Consider the following 18,384-nt stretch of genomic DNA (forward strand, 5'->3'; position numbering starts at 1 on the left):
CATTAGCCTTTCTATAGTCTTGGGAAGTACAAGAGAATAAGTAACAGGAATCATAAAACACTATGATTGACTACAAAGCCTGAAATGTCATACATGGTGGAAAACATTATCACTGGATGGAAGTCAAGAATGCAGGATTACCAACAGCTCCTCTTGCCATCTTGTTGCTATGGAAAGCTCGGTGGTGGTGTCCACCTGGGTGGTTAGAGTCACAGAGCTAACAGTTCTGACTTACTTGAAAGACAACCAGCATTGCCAAGATAACAGACTTCCTTTTGCTCACTTTCTGTTGCTTACTGCCTTTATAAAATGGATTCATTTCTTTGTGGCACCCTGATCACTTCCCAACATACAAGAGCCCTAGAGGGCCTTTCCACAGAAAACAGATGAACAAAACCATAGAATATAGTCTTTACCATTAGAAGCATATGTGACATGCAACATGGTCACATCTTGCAAGGCTTGTTAGCAAGATGACAGATATCCCTTAAAGGTACACATAAGCAGTAAGATGTATAGAGACCATATAGTCCCTTGACTTGAGGAGATTTATGAAACAACTTAGCTCAGAGAGGAGAGCTAAACTTCTGAACTTAATTCAAAGACAAAGAAACATCTCATAGACAATCAGTTACAAAATGGAGTCAGAATCAACTTGAGTTTCCCAATACAAAGCTCCTATGCTAAATCTTAGAGATTCAAATAGAAAAGCAATAGAATCCTTGCTTTCAAAGAGCTTACATGATAATGATATAGTTGGTCAGAGGAGACATACTGCTCAGTTCAAGAAATAGTTAATAGTCTAGTTTGGCTAGAAGATAGAGTTTATGATTGGGATCATAGGCTCGAACTGTGGGGGACCTTTGGCCTCATCTAGTCCAATTTCCTTATTTGATAGATGAGAAATTGGGCTCACCTAATTGAGGTTAAGTGACTTCTCCTTGGTTTACAAAATGACAAAACTGGATTTGAAGTCAGTTATTAAAATTTCAAACCTTTCTTCTTCAAACCTCTTTCCAGGATACCATACTTGGGGATAGAGATAGAAGCTGATTTTGCTGCTACAGGGAACTCCTGAATGTAGAAGTTCCCACCACAAATCCAAGTCAATATCTTCTCTGAAACTTCGTATTGGAGTTGCCTAGAGTGTCAGGTGGTGATTCCATTTGCCCAGGTTCACACCATCAGTTTGTTTCAGAGATAGGACTGTATCCCAAATCTTCCTGGAGCCAAAGCTGTCTCTCTATTTACATTATTATGCTGCTTCTCATTAGTATGCTCATAGTAGTATGAAATGAGTCTTGAAAAGTAGACTAGACCCACAATGTAGAGAGCTTTAAATTTCTTCTTGAGAAATTTATTTTAGCCTTTTTCAAAGCATTTATTTATATTTTTATTTTCCCCTAGTTACATATAAAAACAATTTTTAACATTCATTTTTAAAACTTTGAGTTCCAAATTCTCTCCCTTTCTCCCGTCCCCTTCTCACCCCAGAATACAAACAATTCAATATGTTATGTATGTGCAGTCATGTAAAATATATCAATAATGATCATGTTAGGAAAGCTGACTACCCCTCCCCCTTCTCTTTTCCCCTTCCCCTCCTACTTTTCTGTAGAGCAAGATAGATTTCTATACCCAAATGAGTATGTATGTATTCCCCTTTTGAGCCAATTTTGATGAGACTAGGGTTTACTCACTCCTTCTCACCTCCCCTCTCTTCCACTCCACTTTAAAAATTCTCTTGCCTACTACTTCTCCCTTTCTCTTTCTCCTAGTACATTTCTCTGTCACTCTTTAATTTTATTTTTTAGATAACATGCCTTCATATTCAACTCACAACTATGCACTCTGTCTATATATACTCCATTTAACTACCCTAATAATGAAAAAGGTCTTATGAGTTATAAATATCAACTTCTCATGTACGAATGTAAACAGTTTAAAATTATTAAGTCCGTATGCTTTCCTTTTCTTATTTATCTTTTTATGCTTCTCTTGAGTCTTGGGTTTGAAAGGCAAATTTTTTATTCAGCTCTGGTATTTTCATTAAGAATGCTTTAAAGTCCTCTATCTCATTGAATATCCATTTTTCCCTCAAAAGATAATACTCAGCTTTGCTTGGTAGGTGATTCTTGTATGTAATCCTAGATTCTTTTGGAATCTCATATTCCAAGTCCTCTGATTCCTTTAATGTAGAGCCTACTAAATCTTGTGCATCCTGATTGTGGTTCCATGATACTTGAATTGTTTCTTTCTAGCTGCTTGCAATATATTCTTCTTGACATTGGAACTCTAGAATTTGGCTATAATATTCCTGGCAATTTTCCTTTTGCGATCTCTCTATTTTCCCTCTGGTTCTAGAATATCAGGGCAGTTTTCCTTGAAAACTTTTTTAAAGATGATGTCTGAACTCTTTTTTTAAAAAATCATGGCTTTCAGGAAGTCCAATAATTTTCAAATTATCTTTTCTGGGTCTATTTTCCAGGTCAGTTGTTTATCCAGTAATATATTTCAATTATCTTCTTCCCACTCCCTTTTCTTGGGGTTTTGTTTGTTTCCTGATTTCTCATAAAGTAATTAGTTTGCTCCGTTCTAGTTTTAAGGAATTATTTTTTTTTCAGTGAGCTTTTGAATTTCCATTTAGCCAATTCTGTTTTTTAAGACATTCTTCTACTCATTGGCTTTTTGCAACTCTTTTACCATTTGGCCTAGTCTGTCTTTTAAGGCATTATTTTTTTCGATATTTTTTGTGTCTCTTTTACCAAGCTGTCGACTCCTTTTCCATGATTTTCTTGCATCACTCTCATTTCTCTTCCTAATTTTTCCTCTAGCTCTCTTACTTGATTTTCAAAATTCTTTTTGAGCTCTTCCGTAGCCTGGGACCAATTCATATTTTTCTTGGAGGCTTTGGATATAAGAGCTTTGATTTTCTTGTCTTCTGAGTGAATGTTTTGAGCTTCCTTGTCACCATAGTAACTTTCAATAGTGAGAGTTTTTCCATTGTTTGCTCATTTGCTCAGCCTATTAGTTGACTTTTAAGTCTTTGTTAAAGTGGGGCTCTGCTTCCAATGTGGAAGGTACAGTGTCCCAAGCTTCAGGGGTTTTGTGCATGTGTTTTCAGGGATACTTCTAGGGACCTGTAAGTTTTCAGCTCTCCCAAGGTGGTTTGATATAAGGAGAGGTTTTTACTATTTTCCTGTCCTGTCCTCTTGTTTGTAAGCAACCACAAGCACTCTTTTCTGCCCTGAAATTGTGAGGAGGATTCCCCCTCCACTGTGACCATCAAGCTTTGCTATGCTAATGCTCCTCCTCACCACCCAGGACTGTGACCTGGATCCAAGTATGAGCAAAGCAACAGAGTCTTGCCTCGGTGCTAGCAAAAGACCCCTGTAATATTCTTCTGACGAGTTGTTCACCCCCTTACAATCTGTGGGCTGAGAGCCCAGAAGTAACTGATTTAGCTGCTGCTGCAGTCATTGCTGCTGATTCAGTCACGCCCAAGGCCTGCTCCTGGTTTGCTTGGGTTGGGGCTGTGCTAGTGTGGCCTTACTGCATTGCATTCCCCTATCACTCTGGAGCAAAAGACCTTTCCTGTCAATTTTCCAAGTGGTCTCAGCCTGGAAATTTGTTTCACTCTGTCTTTTTGTGGGTTCTGCTTCTCTAGAATTTGTTTAGAGTCATTTTAAAAGGTATTTTGAGGGATTTGGGGGAGAGGTCAGGTGAGTCCTTGCCTTTATTCCATCATCTTGGCTGTGCCTCTCACCAAAGAAGATTTTTGAGAAAGGGAGTAAAATAGAAAAGCTCTGCCTTAAGGAGATTATTTTGGCAGCTGTGCTGAAGGATGGATTGGTAAAGGGAGAACACTTTTAATTAAATTTTTTTTTTCATGAACAAAAATCCTTTTTCCCTCCTCTGACCCCTCCCCTGTCCCATTGAAAACAAATCAAACCAAACTTGTAACAAATATGAAAAGTCAAGCAAAATAAACTCCCTCATTGACCACACTCCCCATGTGTGGTCATTCTGTACCATGGCTCATTCTGTACCATGATTCTGTCACCTTTTGTGAGACGCGGGCAGCATGTTTAGTCATCAGTTCTCTTGAACTGTCAAACAGTTAATAAATGTATATTAAGAACCTTCTTGTGCAGCTATGTGCCACAGTGGATAGAGCACGGGACGTGGACTCAGGAAGACTCATTTTTCTGAGTTGAGATCTGGACTCAGACACTGACTAGCTGTATGACCCTGGGCAAGTCATAGCCCTATTTGCCTCAGTTTCTTCATCTGTAAAATGAGCTAGAAAAAAATGGCAAATCACTCCAGTATCTTTGCAAAGAAGACCCCAAATAGAGGAGATGGACACACCTGAACAACAACAACAAGAGAGTCTACTGTGTGCCAGATATTGTGCTAAGTGCTGTGGATATAAACAAAGGCAAAATACAGTCTCTGCTCCCAAGGAGCTCCCAGTCTAATAGGGGACAATCATCATAACTGGTCATTGCATTGATCAGAATTCTTAAGTCATTCAAAGCTGCTTTTCTTTGTAGAGTTATTATTACATAAACTGCTTGTCTGGTCTTCTTCACTTCTCTCTACATCAGTTTATACAAGTGGGAAGGGAGAGTTTTGAGGTAGGGAGAAGAATTAGGAGACTATTCCATCAGTCCAGGAAGGAAGCTCTCAGGACCTTGAGGGAGAGAGTGGAATTTCTAATGTATTAGAACATCATGTATATTATAAAAATGGAAAGTAAAGAAAGATGAAGATGAAATTACATTTGGTTCTAGAGCTGGAGTTCTTGACCTTTTTGGTATCATGGTGATATATAACAGTCAGTTAAATCTTTCTCAGAATAGGGGCTCAGTTCAGATTTTACTGGTGGGAGTGATGGCCTACTCAGTTCCCTTGGTCTTAAAATTCTGTTACCTTTCACTCTTAATTTCCTTTTAGTCAATTCCATTCACTACATACTGAGTGAGTGAGTTCTTTGGGGCTATTCTGAAAAGGAAAAACAACATCAGTAAATGTAAGTGGGACTGATGAACAGTCAAATAACATATAGTTATAATTTTAAGGGAATTAGTTCATACATCTAGGTTTAAATTCCAATCCAAGGGAAGGACACACTGGTTCATGTGTAGTTAATACTGTACTTAGATCAGTGTCTGGCACATATACCAAGTGCTTATTAATGTGTATTGATTGGTTGATTGATTGATCAATCCATGGATGTTCCATGTCACAAGTGTTTCAAGAGCTGAAGACTTAAGACATAAAACTATTTTAATTTCATTTTTTTAATTAAATTTTTAATTTTCAATATTCACTTCCAAATTTTCTCCCCTTTCCTTCCCCCTCCATCCCCAAGATGACTTGCAATCTGGTATGGATTTTTCCCTTATTTTCCTTAATTACACATACATTTCTATTAAACACAATTTCACATTAGTCATGTTGCATAGAAGAACTATAACAAATGGGAAAAACCATGAGAAAGAAAAAAAATAAAACAAAAAAAAAAGATAGTCTCTTTTGTTCTGCATTCAAACTCCATAATTTTTTCTCTGGATGAAGCTTGGCATTTTCCATCGAGACGTAAAACTATTAATCATTTTTCAATGAGCCTGCTGAGAGTGTAGATGGCACCACCCAAACCATCACCCTGTGGAACACAAATAGCAGAGCAGGCCTGCTGCTGTTGGGGAGTCCAGCTCAGGAAATAGTATGTTGGTTGCACTGAGAGGAGAGCTAGTTAATAGGGAGAGATCCATTGTTTGTTCCTTCAATTTCAAATTTTAATATTTGCATGTTAAAATCATCCTTGGATAGTCAGAGGAGGGTAGCAGTACAGGGAAAGTGTGCCTTAAACCAGGAGTTCTTGACCTGAGGTCTGTGAATTTATTTTTAAAAAATCTTTAAATATAATTTGATATAATACAATTTTGATATATTTGTAATTATATTTCAATATAATTGGTTTCCTTTGTATTCCTGTTTCTCTTGTGCATTTAAAGATATTATTCTGAGAAGAGATTCTTAGATCTTCCAGACTGCCAATGCAGTCTAGGACATAATGAAGGTTAAGAACCCCTGGACTAAATCTATGCCAATGCCCCTTGCCAACCTGCCTCATAATTAGTTAGTGGTACAGCTCACAGTGCTGAGGAAATCCTATGTGAGCCTCAGACCCTGTCTAGAGGCAGAGCCATGCTGGGAGGAGCAAGATTAGAAGACCAAACAATGGCAAGGGAGTTAGGTGTCCAGGCCATGCTAGGATGTTACCAGGAGCTAGGAAGGAAAGAAAAGGGAAGAGGGGTGAGTACAATGTGGGAGCCTTTCCTTAATCTCCTTCCCATTGTTACTGAAGATCAGAAAAATCACCTTTTGGGAAGCTGAGAACGTCACTTCATTTCCCTCCTCCCTCTGTGGAATCTTACGTATTGAGGACATTTGGGGTTGAAAAATGGTTTATAAGACCCGTAGTCTCAATAAATCTTCCTCTGTCCTAGAAGGGACTCTATGATCTCATCAGATACCTGAGGAGGGACCAGGTCTCTAAGGCCACCCAATATGAAGGGAGAGGAGGAGATAGTCATTGCAGGACCATTGGGTGGGGGCTCTGATTGGGGAAAGGGACATATGGAGAGATGCCTTACCAGAGTTAGAAGTACAGTTGTCTTTTTTCTCTCCTGAAACAGAGACAAACACAATCAGTTCTTGGCATTAGTCTTTAAGGCTGGCATCCCTAAGCTTAGCCCAGTTTTTACAGCATACCTCACCACAGCTTTGGGAATAACCTAATTAAATAGGCTAGAAGCAGCCAGCCTGAGCCTCCTCTTCCTGCTTTCTGGCCTCTAACTTTGAAATGGGCTCTATACTCAGACCCCCAAATATCCCAGTACCATCCCAGTCCTGAATTTTGGACATAACTGGACATCCATCTTCTGTTTGTTATTATGACTCATGACTTCACTACCATAAAAGTGGTCTCCAGAAAGGATCAACGGTAGACTAGAAACACTGAAAATCCTAGTATCAAAGGCTCAGAGACTTATATTTAGAGATGCATGCAACCTGAATCTAATGCCCACCCTTTTTTGAAGATACTGAGGCTCAGCCTCATGGAGAAGTAATTCACTTAAGACCATAGTGGTAACAGCATAGTCAAGATTGGAATTCAGGTCATCTGACTCCAAATTCAGTGTTCTCTGTTTTATTTTCTTTTTAATTTTTTTTTTTTTGCTTTTTGGAGGGGGGAAGGAAGGTTAATTGGGGTTAAATGACTTGTCCAATGTCACATGGCTAGAACGTGTTAAGTGTCTGAGGCCGAATTTGAACTCAGGTAATCCTGACTCCAGGGCCAGTGCTCTACTCACTGTGCCACCTAGCCACCCATAGTGTTCTCTATTTTAAACATAGATCTTAAAAGGCAGTGTGGTATAGAGGTCAGAGAGCTGAACTTGGAGTCAGAAAGACCTGGGTCCTAATAAGGATATTATCTACCTTCTACAAATGAGTAAACTGAGGCTTAGACAGGTTAGCTCTGCCTGTGGTCACAGAGTTAGTAGATATCAGTGGCAGAATATGGACTTGGAGGTTCCCAGTTCCCAGGTCATCAGAATCAGACACATACAGAGAGAGACAGGAAGGAAGGAAGGAAGGAAGGAAGGAAGGAAGGAAGGAAAGAAGGAAGGAAGGAAGGAAAGAAGAAAGGAAGGAAGGAAGGAAGGAAGGAAGGAAGGAAGGAAGGAAGGAAGAAAAGGAAAGAAAGAAAAAGATGATAATGATTTTTGGATGCTGCAGACATATGTAGGGGAAGCCAGCTCCTTCACATGTCCCTGATTTCTAGCTTACCTCCATAGAGACTTCAGAAACTTTCCTTTGATTTCTTGCCTTTTCAATGGATAGGGGAAGGGTAAAAGAAGGGACAGGATTTGGAAGTGAAAATAAAAATAAAATTTAAGGAAAAAAGAAGCAGAGAAACTTTCTCTGGAGTAAGACTGGATGCTTTTTCTTGGTTGAGCTGTTTCCATCTAAAGGGTTTATTCTCTCTTGTGTATGATCTGGTATGTTATCATCGTTATACCTTCTCTAACTTCTGATTTCTGCTTGCTTTTTTGCTTGGATAAGTGGATTTAGTTATACTTTGCTATTTGGGAAGGTTTTTTGGCTACCTAGCATCTGGTGGATAGAGCCTAAACTGACAAGTGTAAGCAAAGGGAGAGCAATGCCACTTTTGTTTTGAATCTATTAAACCCCTCCAAGACCAACAATATTGGGGGGAGGGGAGAAAGGTTGAATTCTAGCCCAGTATTGCTTTTCGAGATTGGAGAAAAGCTCACCCAGGCTCATGCTGCTCCTAGCACTTTCTTGTCCCTTCCCACCCTGTTCCTACTCTTCAACAGCTGATTGGTGCTGGCATTACCCTGGGTTCTCCTCCTCTCCTAAGAAGTTGTTCCAGACCTCATATCATATCAATGCATTTCCTACCCCCACCCCATCCAAGAGCCAGAGGTCAATATGTTTAAATAATCTATGTGGACGTCTTGGCCATGGGCTCACATACATCTTACACAAACCAGGAATTTTATCCATTTAATGTATTCCTTTAATGACAGCCTACTCACTATGACCTCCAGCCTGGACTCTGCAGAGCCCAGTCTGTTTATACCCTTTATTAGATCTCCCCCCCCCCCCCCCCCCCCCCCAACTCACCTCCCATGTATGCACAATTATAGTTACTACACGTAGCTTTATTGTCTAGGTGGACAGTGCTGAGACCAGAGACATTGGATTCAAAAGCAGAGACACGGAAGACCTGATATGGAGGGATCAAGACTTCTTCTTCTGATTTATTGTAAGATAAATGTTGGATGGAAGCCCCAGTGCAAGCAGTGAAGATGTACAGAGTCCCTGATCCCTTTGCATAATCTCTGGCCACTTTTATGTTCTTAGAGGATGAGGCAAATTGACCAAAGCGCATTTCTCTTGTCCGATCAGGGTAGATTTTCCGAGTTATGCCCCTGTAAACAGGAATGCATTTTCCTCCAAGAAGTTGGATGGCACGTGTCAAATAAAAATGGAAGGCTTTGAAATGGAAACTTTTCATGTAGTCCTCTGTGGAGCTACAGCAGGTTCTGACCTTATCATTAAATTTCCTGTAAAATGGAATCTTAAAGTCAGTGTAGGCAATGACAGCGATTTCAAAAGGCTTTTTAATGCTCCTCTCTGTACGATTCAGAGAAAGAGTCTTCCATCTCTCCTCTGCTTTCTCCCACACATTATTTAAGTGAGTATCTACTTTTCTTTCTTCAGCCAAGAGCTCTTCTGCCTTCTCCATCATGTCCATTTCACATCCCATATACTGGTCATCAAAAGCATTGGGTTCTAAGCTCATGTAAATTTTCTTAAATCCTACTGTTAGCTGAGGAGAAAAAGGGAATGTCAGCTACAACCAAGATTTTAACTCTTAACATTTCTAATAATTAAAAAGGAAGCCTGTTTGTACACACAGCTACTCACATGTGCACACGCACTTGCTCATACACATACACAGATACCTCACTGCCCACTGAGCCATTTTGTTTGGCTACCCAACATGAAAAAAGCATTAAGTGTTATATGTATAGTGAGTCACCAGTCAGCTGGGGTATGTTCAAAAAAAATTTTTTAAGCAATTGGGGTTAAGTAACTTGCTCAAGGTTACACAGCCAGTTATTTCTGGGTGTGGTGCTGAGTATCTGAGCCTGGATTTGATCCAGGTCATCCCGACACTGAAGCCAGTGCTCTTACTTGCTGAGCCACCTGGCCACCCCTAAGCAATTGGGGTTAAGTAACTTGCTCAAGGTTACACGGCCAGGTGTTTCTGGGTGGGTGCTAAGTGTCTGAGCCCGGTATTCGATCTCCAGGTCTTCTCAACACTGGAGCCAGTGCTCTTACTCGCTGTGCTACCTGGCCACCCCGATATGTTCAAAATTGTAAAGCTATTTCAAAGATAGAATGACTTGGAGGAACAAGAGATAGGGACTTGAGAAGGGGGTATCTCATTTTCCTGGGTTTTGGCCTCTTCAAAGCCAATGACTCTCTTTGCTAGGGAGTAACATTATACTTGGGACAGAACATGGGTTTTAAATCAGAACACCTAGAGTCAAATATTGGTTCTGTTTGATATTGGGTGAACCACTCCCCATGCCTAGTTTCCTCATCTGTAAGAAAAGGAAGGTTAATTAATTGGCCTTTGAGATCCTTCCAGCTTTGTCTATGATCCTATGAATGACTCCAGAAACAGTGCCTCTCATCCTCCAGGCTTATTTGGGCTAACCCTTCTATTAGACAATGAAGAACAGAACTATACTGGAAGAGGGAAAAACCAAAGGTAATGGGGAAGTCCTGGCAAATATGGTCTGAGGGGAGATAATATTCAGAAGGGTTGTGAGGTTATGAGAAGAAAGCAAAGTGGGCAAAAACAGGTAACATTCAGGATTACACTCAATTTTGCTAGTTTGAAAGAAAGGTTAGGGCTGTTCTGTATGACAGAGGTGATTCTAAAATCAAAATTTGATGGGAAAAGGTAAAAGGGAGTAATTATATTATAAAAATTGGGCATGAAAGGAAGAACTAATACAGAGGAAGCAGGTGAGGGTGGAGGGCTTTTGGAACCTTTTCCTCATCTGGGATGAAGAAGAAATAATGTGCACATCTGGAAGGGTATAGAGAGATGAGAAAACTGGGGTACAGGGTAGGGGAGGGACTTTTAGAATGGTCTGTAAATTGAGATTAGGAGGGTGAGAGGAGAGGATGAAGAGACTTTTGGAGAAGTGTGTGGATTGAGATTGGCTGAGGTAGAGGGAGGGGTGGGTGGGTGAAGTGGTAGGGTGAAGGATGGGGGGAGAAAATAAGGTAAGAGGGTAGGGCAAAAAGAGAGACTGAAAAAGAAAATAGTGGCAAAAAGATGGAGGGAGCTTAAAAAATACTAATTATAACTTTGAATGGGAATAGGATGTTTATAGCAGCTCTCTTTGTGATGGCCAAGAACTGGAAACTGCAGGGATCCCAATGAGTTGGGGAGTTGCCAACCATTGTGGTATCCAGTTGTGATGAGACACTACTGTCCTATAAGTGATGAACTCAATGATCTTAGAAAGGTACGGAAAGATTTGCACAAAATGATGAAGAGTGAAGTAAACAGAACCAAGAGAACATGGTATATACAGTAACAGCAATATTGTTTTAACGATGACTGAGTAACTAAGTCACTTTGACTATTTCAAATATACAAATTAAAAATAAAGAACATATGAAGAAAGATACAATCTGCATCCAGAGAAAGAAATGATAGACATATGCATGGAATGCTTTCATATACATAAATATATGTCTGTATAAACACACACCTCTTTGTGTCTAATGGTAGCCATCCTTAGGGTGGGGGCACAGGCAGTTTTCTTTTTTCCCTTGGCAGTGTTTGAGTCACCCTCCAGGTGGAGAGAGAGGTAACAGAGATGGCAGGAGCTGACTGCTGCTTCCATCAGTCTCACTCTCCACCTGGCTGCCATGTATCATGAAACCACTTTTTCTTCCTCTCTATGTTTGCTCATCCCTGATCTTAGGTAACAGCATCAGGGACAGAATAGAACAGGTCATAATCTTGTAAGCTTTGAAAGATCAGCAGAAACATTAAGTAGAGAGAATGCTTTAGAACGCCATTCAAACGTAAGTTTAAACCCATTCTCCCCATGGAGTGAAGTGATATACAAGAGTGTGATTCGGGATTTGGAATTCTGAAACTGGGCTCTTGTTTGTATCTTCTCAGTCAATATTCCTCTGTAAAAGCTAACTCATGTTAATTGATATTGAGAAAGCAAGTGGCCAAATTGATATTGGGAGATACTAAATGGTGATTGATATTAGGGGAATATGCTGGATTCATTAGCTATAGGAATAGGAGGTACCCCCACCTCTCAGAGGCCCCTAGAACCCTTGTGGGAAGCACTTGTCAGTCATGCTCTGTGGATCTGACTACGTAATGCTAGCACAGGTTGGAAGAGTGAGCCTAGAACCTATTTACTCCATGCTTTTGCTATGGGATTTCATGATCAATGATAATCCAAAGCATAAAACCTTATGTTAGACATATGGTAAAACAAGATATTATGTGAATTTGAGAATCACTCATATAAGGCATGACAAGGAATGAGACTAAAATATTAAGCACTTTGTGACTTTGATTTATGTATCTCTCTGTGGACAGTTATCATAGGACGATGGCATTAGAGCTGGAAAGGACTTCAGAGTCCAAACTCATTTTACAGGTGAAGAAACTGAGGCACCAAGAAGCTCAATACCTTGCTCAGGATCACACAGCCAGTAATTGTCTGAGATGGTGCTTACATTGAGATTTTCATGGCTGCAAGTCCAGGGCACTATACTATCTATTCCACCACACTGCCATGAAAGTGAGAGAGCTAATAGCATTGCGGAGTGCATAGAGGACATTCCTAAAGTCAGTATAACCTGGATTCCAGTCTTGTCTGATACACTCTAGCTATACAACCCTATTTAACCTTTTAGCATTCTGGTAAACTCTCTAAAGTCACAGAGAAGTCAACAAGCCTTGAAGGTCCAATTATGTGCACTGAAAATACAAATAAATGCAAAGAACCCAGCCTTTGCTCACAAGGAGCTTCCAGGGGAAGACCACATGAAAACAACTATGTACAAACAACCTGAATACAAGATACGTTGTGAGAGAAACAATTATTTCTCCCTTATATTAATAGCTAATCATTAATTGAGATTATTTCCTCATTCAGAAATAAACCCCTGTAGGTTACTCAGTCTCTGAAAAGACATTGCTGATAGATGAGATTGGGATACAAATCTTGGGGGCACATGCCTTTTGATCTCAAGTGGGACTCCACCCATTTAGGGGACCTTACAAAAAGAATCTAGTCTGAGATTTCTCTTAGGAAATATGCCTCTGTCTATCCTTGGAGTCTTCCATTAGAATTTAGGGTGACCCAGCTTGTGAAGGGGCAAACTAACCAGTGAAGTCTAAATAGAGATGGATTCTTTTACCCAGCTTGCTGGAGGTGGCTAAGTCTCATGATGAGGTAACGTTTTTGACCACCTCCTCATTAATATATTAATTTATCCACTCCAATTGATTCCTGACCAATCAGAGCTGACTTCCATCCTTAGGGACATACCTTTTTCCAAGGCCTTTTTAAATATTTGGTATTTTCCAGACAGGGTCTTTGGTTTATGAGGGAAAGCCAAATGACCATTTTATTCTCTATTAGCCATAATTAATAAAATTATTAATTACTAGGAGCTATGTTTCTTAAATTTTTCATCTGTAACAATTGACAATAATGAACAGAGGGAAGGCTTTAGCATTAAGGGGCAGCTAGGTGGTGCAGTGGTAAGATCAGTGGGACTGGAGTCAGAAAGATCTGAGTTCAAACCCAGGTTCAGACACTTACTGACTTTGTGACCCTGAGCAAGTCACTTAATTCTTATATGCCTCAGTTCCTCATCTGTAAAATGGAGATACACTGGATAAAGGAAAAGGCAAAGCACTTCAGTATCTTTGTCAAGAAAATAAGTGAGACATATCTGAACAACCAAAAACATATATACCAGCAATAAGGAAACCTGGATAGGGTTCTTGTAGAAGGTGAATTGTAGCTTGGACTTAAAGGAAGCAAGGAGGGCATTGTCACTAGATCATAGAATATATGAAAGACACTAAGGTGTAAGAAGACCGCAAAGGTAAAAAGAAGCCTGCTTATGAAGAGTTTAAAGCAAAACAGAATTTTCTGTTTGATCCTGGAGATACTAGGAAGTCACTGGAGTGGCTGGGGATGGGTGCGGGGGGGATATGATCAGACTTGCACGTTAGGAAGAAGAGCATGGTAGAAGAGTGGAGGATGGGCTGGAGTGGGGAGAGCCTTGAAACAGGAAGCCCAACAAGAAGGTTCCTGAAGCAGTCTAGGCAGGAGGTGAGGAGGACCTGAACTAGATTAGTGTCAGAGGAAATATGAGGCTGTAGGTGGCCACTAGGTGGCGCAATGGATAGAGAGCCGGGCCTGGAGTCAGAAAGACCTGAATTCAAATGTGTCTTCAGATATTTATTACCTACCTGACCCTTGGCAAGTCATTTAACTTATGTCTCAGTTTCCCCAAATGTTAAATGGTGGCATAGTCAATATTCAATTCATTTTACTTGACTATGCATAATTGTTATAAGGGCTCTGTTTTTCTTTTTTTTTTTTTCAAATGTATGGGAGAAGTGGGAAAATAAGTGTGGATAGGGAGAGGTTAGAAAAAAAATCATTGAGACATTAAGATGTTTTTTAAGCACAGAGAAGAAAACAGAAGGATATCCAAAAAGAAGGGACAATAGGAAAATTTTAAGAGCTAGAGGTTGAACTTATATGCTCAATATATTTATGCACTTAATATTCTTAAAAATAAAATCAAATTATGCATAATAGAGATCTACAGTTTCAAGCACAATCCTTTTTCCCTTTTTCTTCTATGTATGTGCAAATGCCAGTTCTGTTTGCTGTTTCTTAAATTCAGATTAAAAACGATTAATGAAGAGCTTGCTTCATTTAATTGATGCTTCAAAAGACTAGTTTATGTGTTTGAAACAGTGGAAAGGACATTGAAATTGGAGTGACAGGTCTGAATTTGAACCTTGAATCCCACCTCTGCCACTTGATACCTGTGTAACTTTGAATATGTCACTTGATATTTCCAAGACTATTTCCTCACATGTAAAATGGAGGGAGGGGGTCAGATTGAATGACACCTCCACTCACTCCCAGCTCTAAATATATGGACCCTCTGAACAGACTAATGCCTCAAAGAAATTCTACATGCCAAGAAGATGCATACTCCCATAAGGTATTTGGCAAGGTCTCTAACAATCCTTGAGGATAAGATGGAGAGTTGAGGACTAAATAATGACATGATCTGTTGGATTTAGAAACAATGAATCATATGGATGGACCAGAGAGTTGACCCATGTCTGACTTTGTCACTCTCTTTCTTGGAAAACCCGTGTGGGACCCAAACTGGAGAGAACCTTAAACATTGGCTATATTTTATCCTGGAAGCAAAGGAATTCCAATAACACACACACAGAAGTTAGTTTATACAAAGAATCCACAGACTAGATTCAAAGTAACTTCAACAGGGAAAGAGCAGGAACAACCAAGGCACCAGGAATGGCCTTGTATGGGAGGTGGCACCTGCCCTGTGCCTAGAAGGAAACTGGGGATGCTTTGAGGCAGGTGAGGTGAGGTAAGAGAGCAGAAGGGAGAACAGGAGAATATTGGAGGGTGTCAGAGACATGAGCCAGAGTGTGTATGGGCACGTGTGTGCCATGTGCATGTGCGTGCACATTTATATGCATGTGTGGGTGTGTGCATGTTTGTGCAATGTGTGCATGCATGCGTGTGCATGTTTGTGTGTATGTGTGCACATGTGGGTGTGTGATTGTGTGTGTGCATGTATGTGCATGTATGTGTGTGCGCGCGTCCAAGCAAGCCTAGCTTGTCTAGACTGCAGCCTGTTGCATTCCTGCTGTGTGATGTGACAAACTCCTTTGATCGGATGCTACATCTTTAACACGGGTGGGACAGAGCTGCTTTCCTTTTGCCATCTCTTTGGCTGTGTGTGTAGCTGCCTGGCCCAGTGTGGTCACTGTGAACTCAAATTAGTGACAAGGGGAAAGTTCTTATCCTTCCCTAGTTCTCCCATTTTACCTGGCTTGGAGAAATAGGTGTGGGGTTGGGGGAAGTGGGAAGTTTTTCCTGCTTTATGCTATTTGTCCTCAGTTTCAGGTGCTTAGCTCAGTGTCCCCAGAGCCCAGGCCTAGTTTCAAGTTCAAAACCTACCTGGGGTTCAAGTCCCAGGCACCCTGGCTTCTCAGGGCTTTCAGGTCAGCCTGTCTTGCTGCACCAGCCAACCTGCAATCCTGGCCCCCAAGGTGACATGGTTTGAATTTCTGGTCCTGTGGGGATCACCTCTGACACCTGAAACTGAGTGTCTGTGGATAACATAGACCACTTACTTCATATGTAACCAGTGCAATGATCCCAATGATCACAACTATAGCTGTGGTGATGATGGCTATCCGTTTATAATTCATTTCAAGGTCTCCTTGCTTGGGGTTTCTTCTAAGGATGGCAGTGTCGCTCGACTGGAGAATACCTGAAACTCTCCAAGCTTTCCTCCTTGTCTCTGCCTCTGTTGGGCTATCCTTCAATTCTCTTCTCTGCATTTTAAAGAATAAAGATATCTCAATGATTCTCTTCTCTTTCTTTTCTTTTCTTTTTTTTTTTTGTGCTAAGCTCTCCCCATTCACTCTTATTCTCCCACTTCTCCCACACATTTGAAAACAACAACAAAGTTCTTGTAACAAATACTCATGATCAAGCAAAAATACATTTGACATTGACTATGTCCAAAAATGTATGTCTAATTGTGCATCTTGGGTTCATTATCTCTCTGTCAACATCTGGGAAGCATGTCTCATCAGCTGACCTCTAGAATTGTGGTTGTTTCATTGTATAAGGAAGGCTGTTGCTTCCTGATAGCAACTTCACTTTCTTAGGATAAACGTTGGGTGTTGATGACTTTTCAGGTTCTCTTAGCATATACAGTCACTCAATAGCATTCTTTGGCAGAAAAGAAATGGGCAAGTACATTAGCTTTGCAGTAGGTGAGGGATGGTGGTCATAGGAGCTGCGTTGTTTGTTCCTGCAGAAAATTCATTTCTCAATTCAGTCTTCAGTTTAGCTCTGTGCTTTAGGAAATCATCTACCCAAGCAAACAGTTTTTTCCTAGTAATCATGAGTCAAAGGGGTCTGTCCTGGACCTGTCCTGTTCATAAATTGTTCAGCAAAATCAGTGTTAACAATAAATAACAATTAACAGAAATATTTATTCTTAGTGTTTATTAAGGGTATATACAAAGCTTTCAGCAAGTTAAAAAAAATCTGTGATTATAAATTGAAAAAAAAAATTTCTTAGCCTGTGCATTATGTCTATCTGGAATGTTATTCCTACTGGCTTCCTTGGTTTCTTTTAAGTCTCAACAAAAATCCCATCTTCTACAGAAAGCCTTCTCAGTATCTCTGAATGCTAGTGCCTTCCCTCAGTTAAATATTTTCTACTCCTGTATATAGTTTTTTTGTTTGCTTTTTGGCTCCCCATTAGATTGTGAGCTCCTTGAGGACAGACAGGGACTATCTTTTGCCTCTTTTTATTTGATATCCTCAGAGCTTAGCACAGTAACTGGGACATAGTAGATGTGTATTATTTAGTTAAATGTTCATTACTCACTTATATAGTCTATATAGAAAAATATTCATAATAGCACTTTTTGTGGAAGCAAAGAACTGGAAGCAAACTCGTTAACCTTGATTGGGGAATAGCTAAACAAATCAGGATTTGTGACAAATAGGAAGAATTCAGAGCAGAGGAAGACCTCTATTTATTAGTGCAGAGTATAGCAAGTAGAACCAGGAAAACAATTTACACAATCACAATGACCACAACAATGCAAATAGAAAGAAAAAACAAAAGTGAATGCCATGTAATTGACCTAACTTGGCATAAAAGAAAAGCTTAAAAATGCTCCTTCCCCATTTCTCTACAGGGGTGGGAGGTAAGGGGGATTATGTGTGGGGGATATTGTGCCCAGAATAGTGCCAAGTATGGAAAATAGATTTTTTAGTTCCTTTAAATTACTTTTTCTCTTTTATTTGTAATATTTATTACAAGGGTATAGCTACCTGGTTGAAGACCAAGGACAGGGAGGAATAAATTCAGATATTTCTTAAAAAGATTCAGTAGAGACCAGATTGCTTCTTCAAGTGCTAAATAGGGATGGCACAAACTTCTGCCTAATGGCAGCCCCTACCAGAGACAGTGATAAGGCTTTGTTAAAATAAAGGACTTGATATTCCCCAGATGATAAATGGTAAAAGGATATGAACAGGCAATTTTCAGAAGAGAAATTCAAAGCTATCTATAGTCATATAAAAAATGTTCTCAGTGATTATTGATCAGAGAAATGCAAATTAAAAGAATTCTGAAGAACCACTTTGCACCTACCGTGTTTCCCCGATAATAAGACACTGTCTTATTATTTTTTTGGACAGAAAAACACCAGAGGGCTTATTTTCAGGGGAGGGCTTATTTTAATGAGCATTGATAGCAATTTTAATAAACAGGTAAATGTGAACAAAAAATGTACCTTTATTCAATAAGCAAATCACTGGGGAAGAATAGGATGATGCGCTCACTGCTGCAACTCTGATTGGATGCAGCTCGGAGTGCGGCGTGCGTTTCACCGGG

At 40.0% G+C, this 18,384-nt stretch overlaps 1 protein-coding gene across 4 annotated transcripts in view; it reads right to left on the minus strand.

Moving 5' to 3' along the window:
* Positions 1 to 4,137: 4,137 nt before the first annotated feature.
* LOC138143436 (ecto-ADP-ribosyltransferase 5-like) overlaps positions 4,138 to 18,384 on the minus strand; it is a 35,508-nt gene continuing 21,261 nt past the window's right edge. The window contains exons 1-4 of one of the 4 annotated variants that reach the window (XM_069064669.1): positions 16,094 to 17,435; positions 8,725 to 9,433; positions 6,666 to 6,698; positions 4,138 to 6,297 (exon numbers count right to left, since the gene is read on the minus strand). In XM_069064669.1, coding sequence (XP_068920770.1) covers positions 6,203 to 6,297; positions 6,666 to 6,698; positions 8,725 to 9,433; positions 16,094 to 16,477 — 1,221 coding nt within the window. In that variant the 5' untranslated portion in view covers positions 16,478 to 17,435 and the 3' untranslated portion in view covers positions 4,138 to 6,202. Of the gene's footprint in view, positions 6,699 to 8,724; positions 9,434 to 16,093; positions 17,436 to 18,384 lie in introns of those variants that run through there. The other 3 variants (XM_069064670.1, XM_069064668.1, XM_069064671.1) reach the window with 3 other exon arrangements.

This window comes from Petaurus breviceps, unplaced genomic scaffold (assembly GCF_028583685.1).
Source record: "Petaurus breviceps papuanus isolate PSGF00001 unplaced genomic scaffold, PetGlider_PUasm1.0 90639, whole genome shotgun sequence".
Lineage (NCBI taxonomy): Eukaryota > Metazoa > Chordata > Mammalia > Diprotodontia > Petauridae > Petaurus > Petaurus breviceps.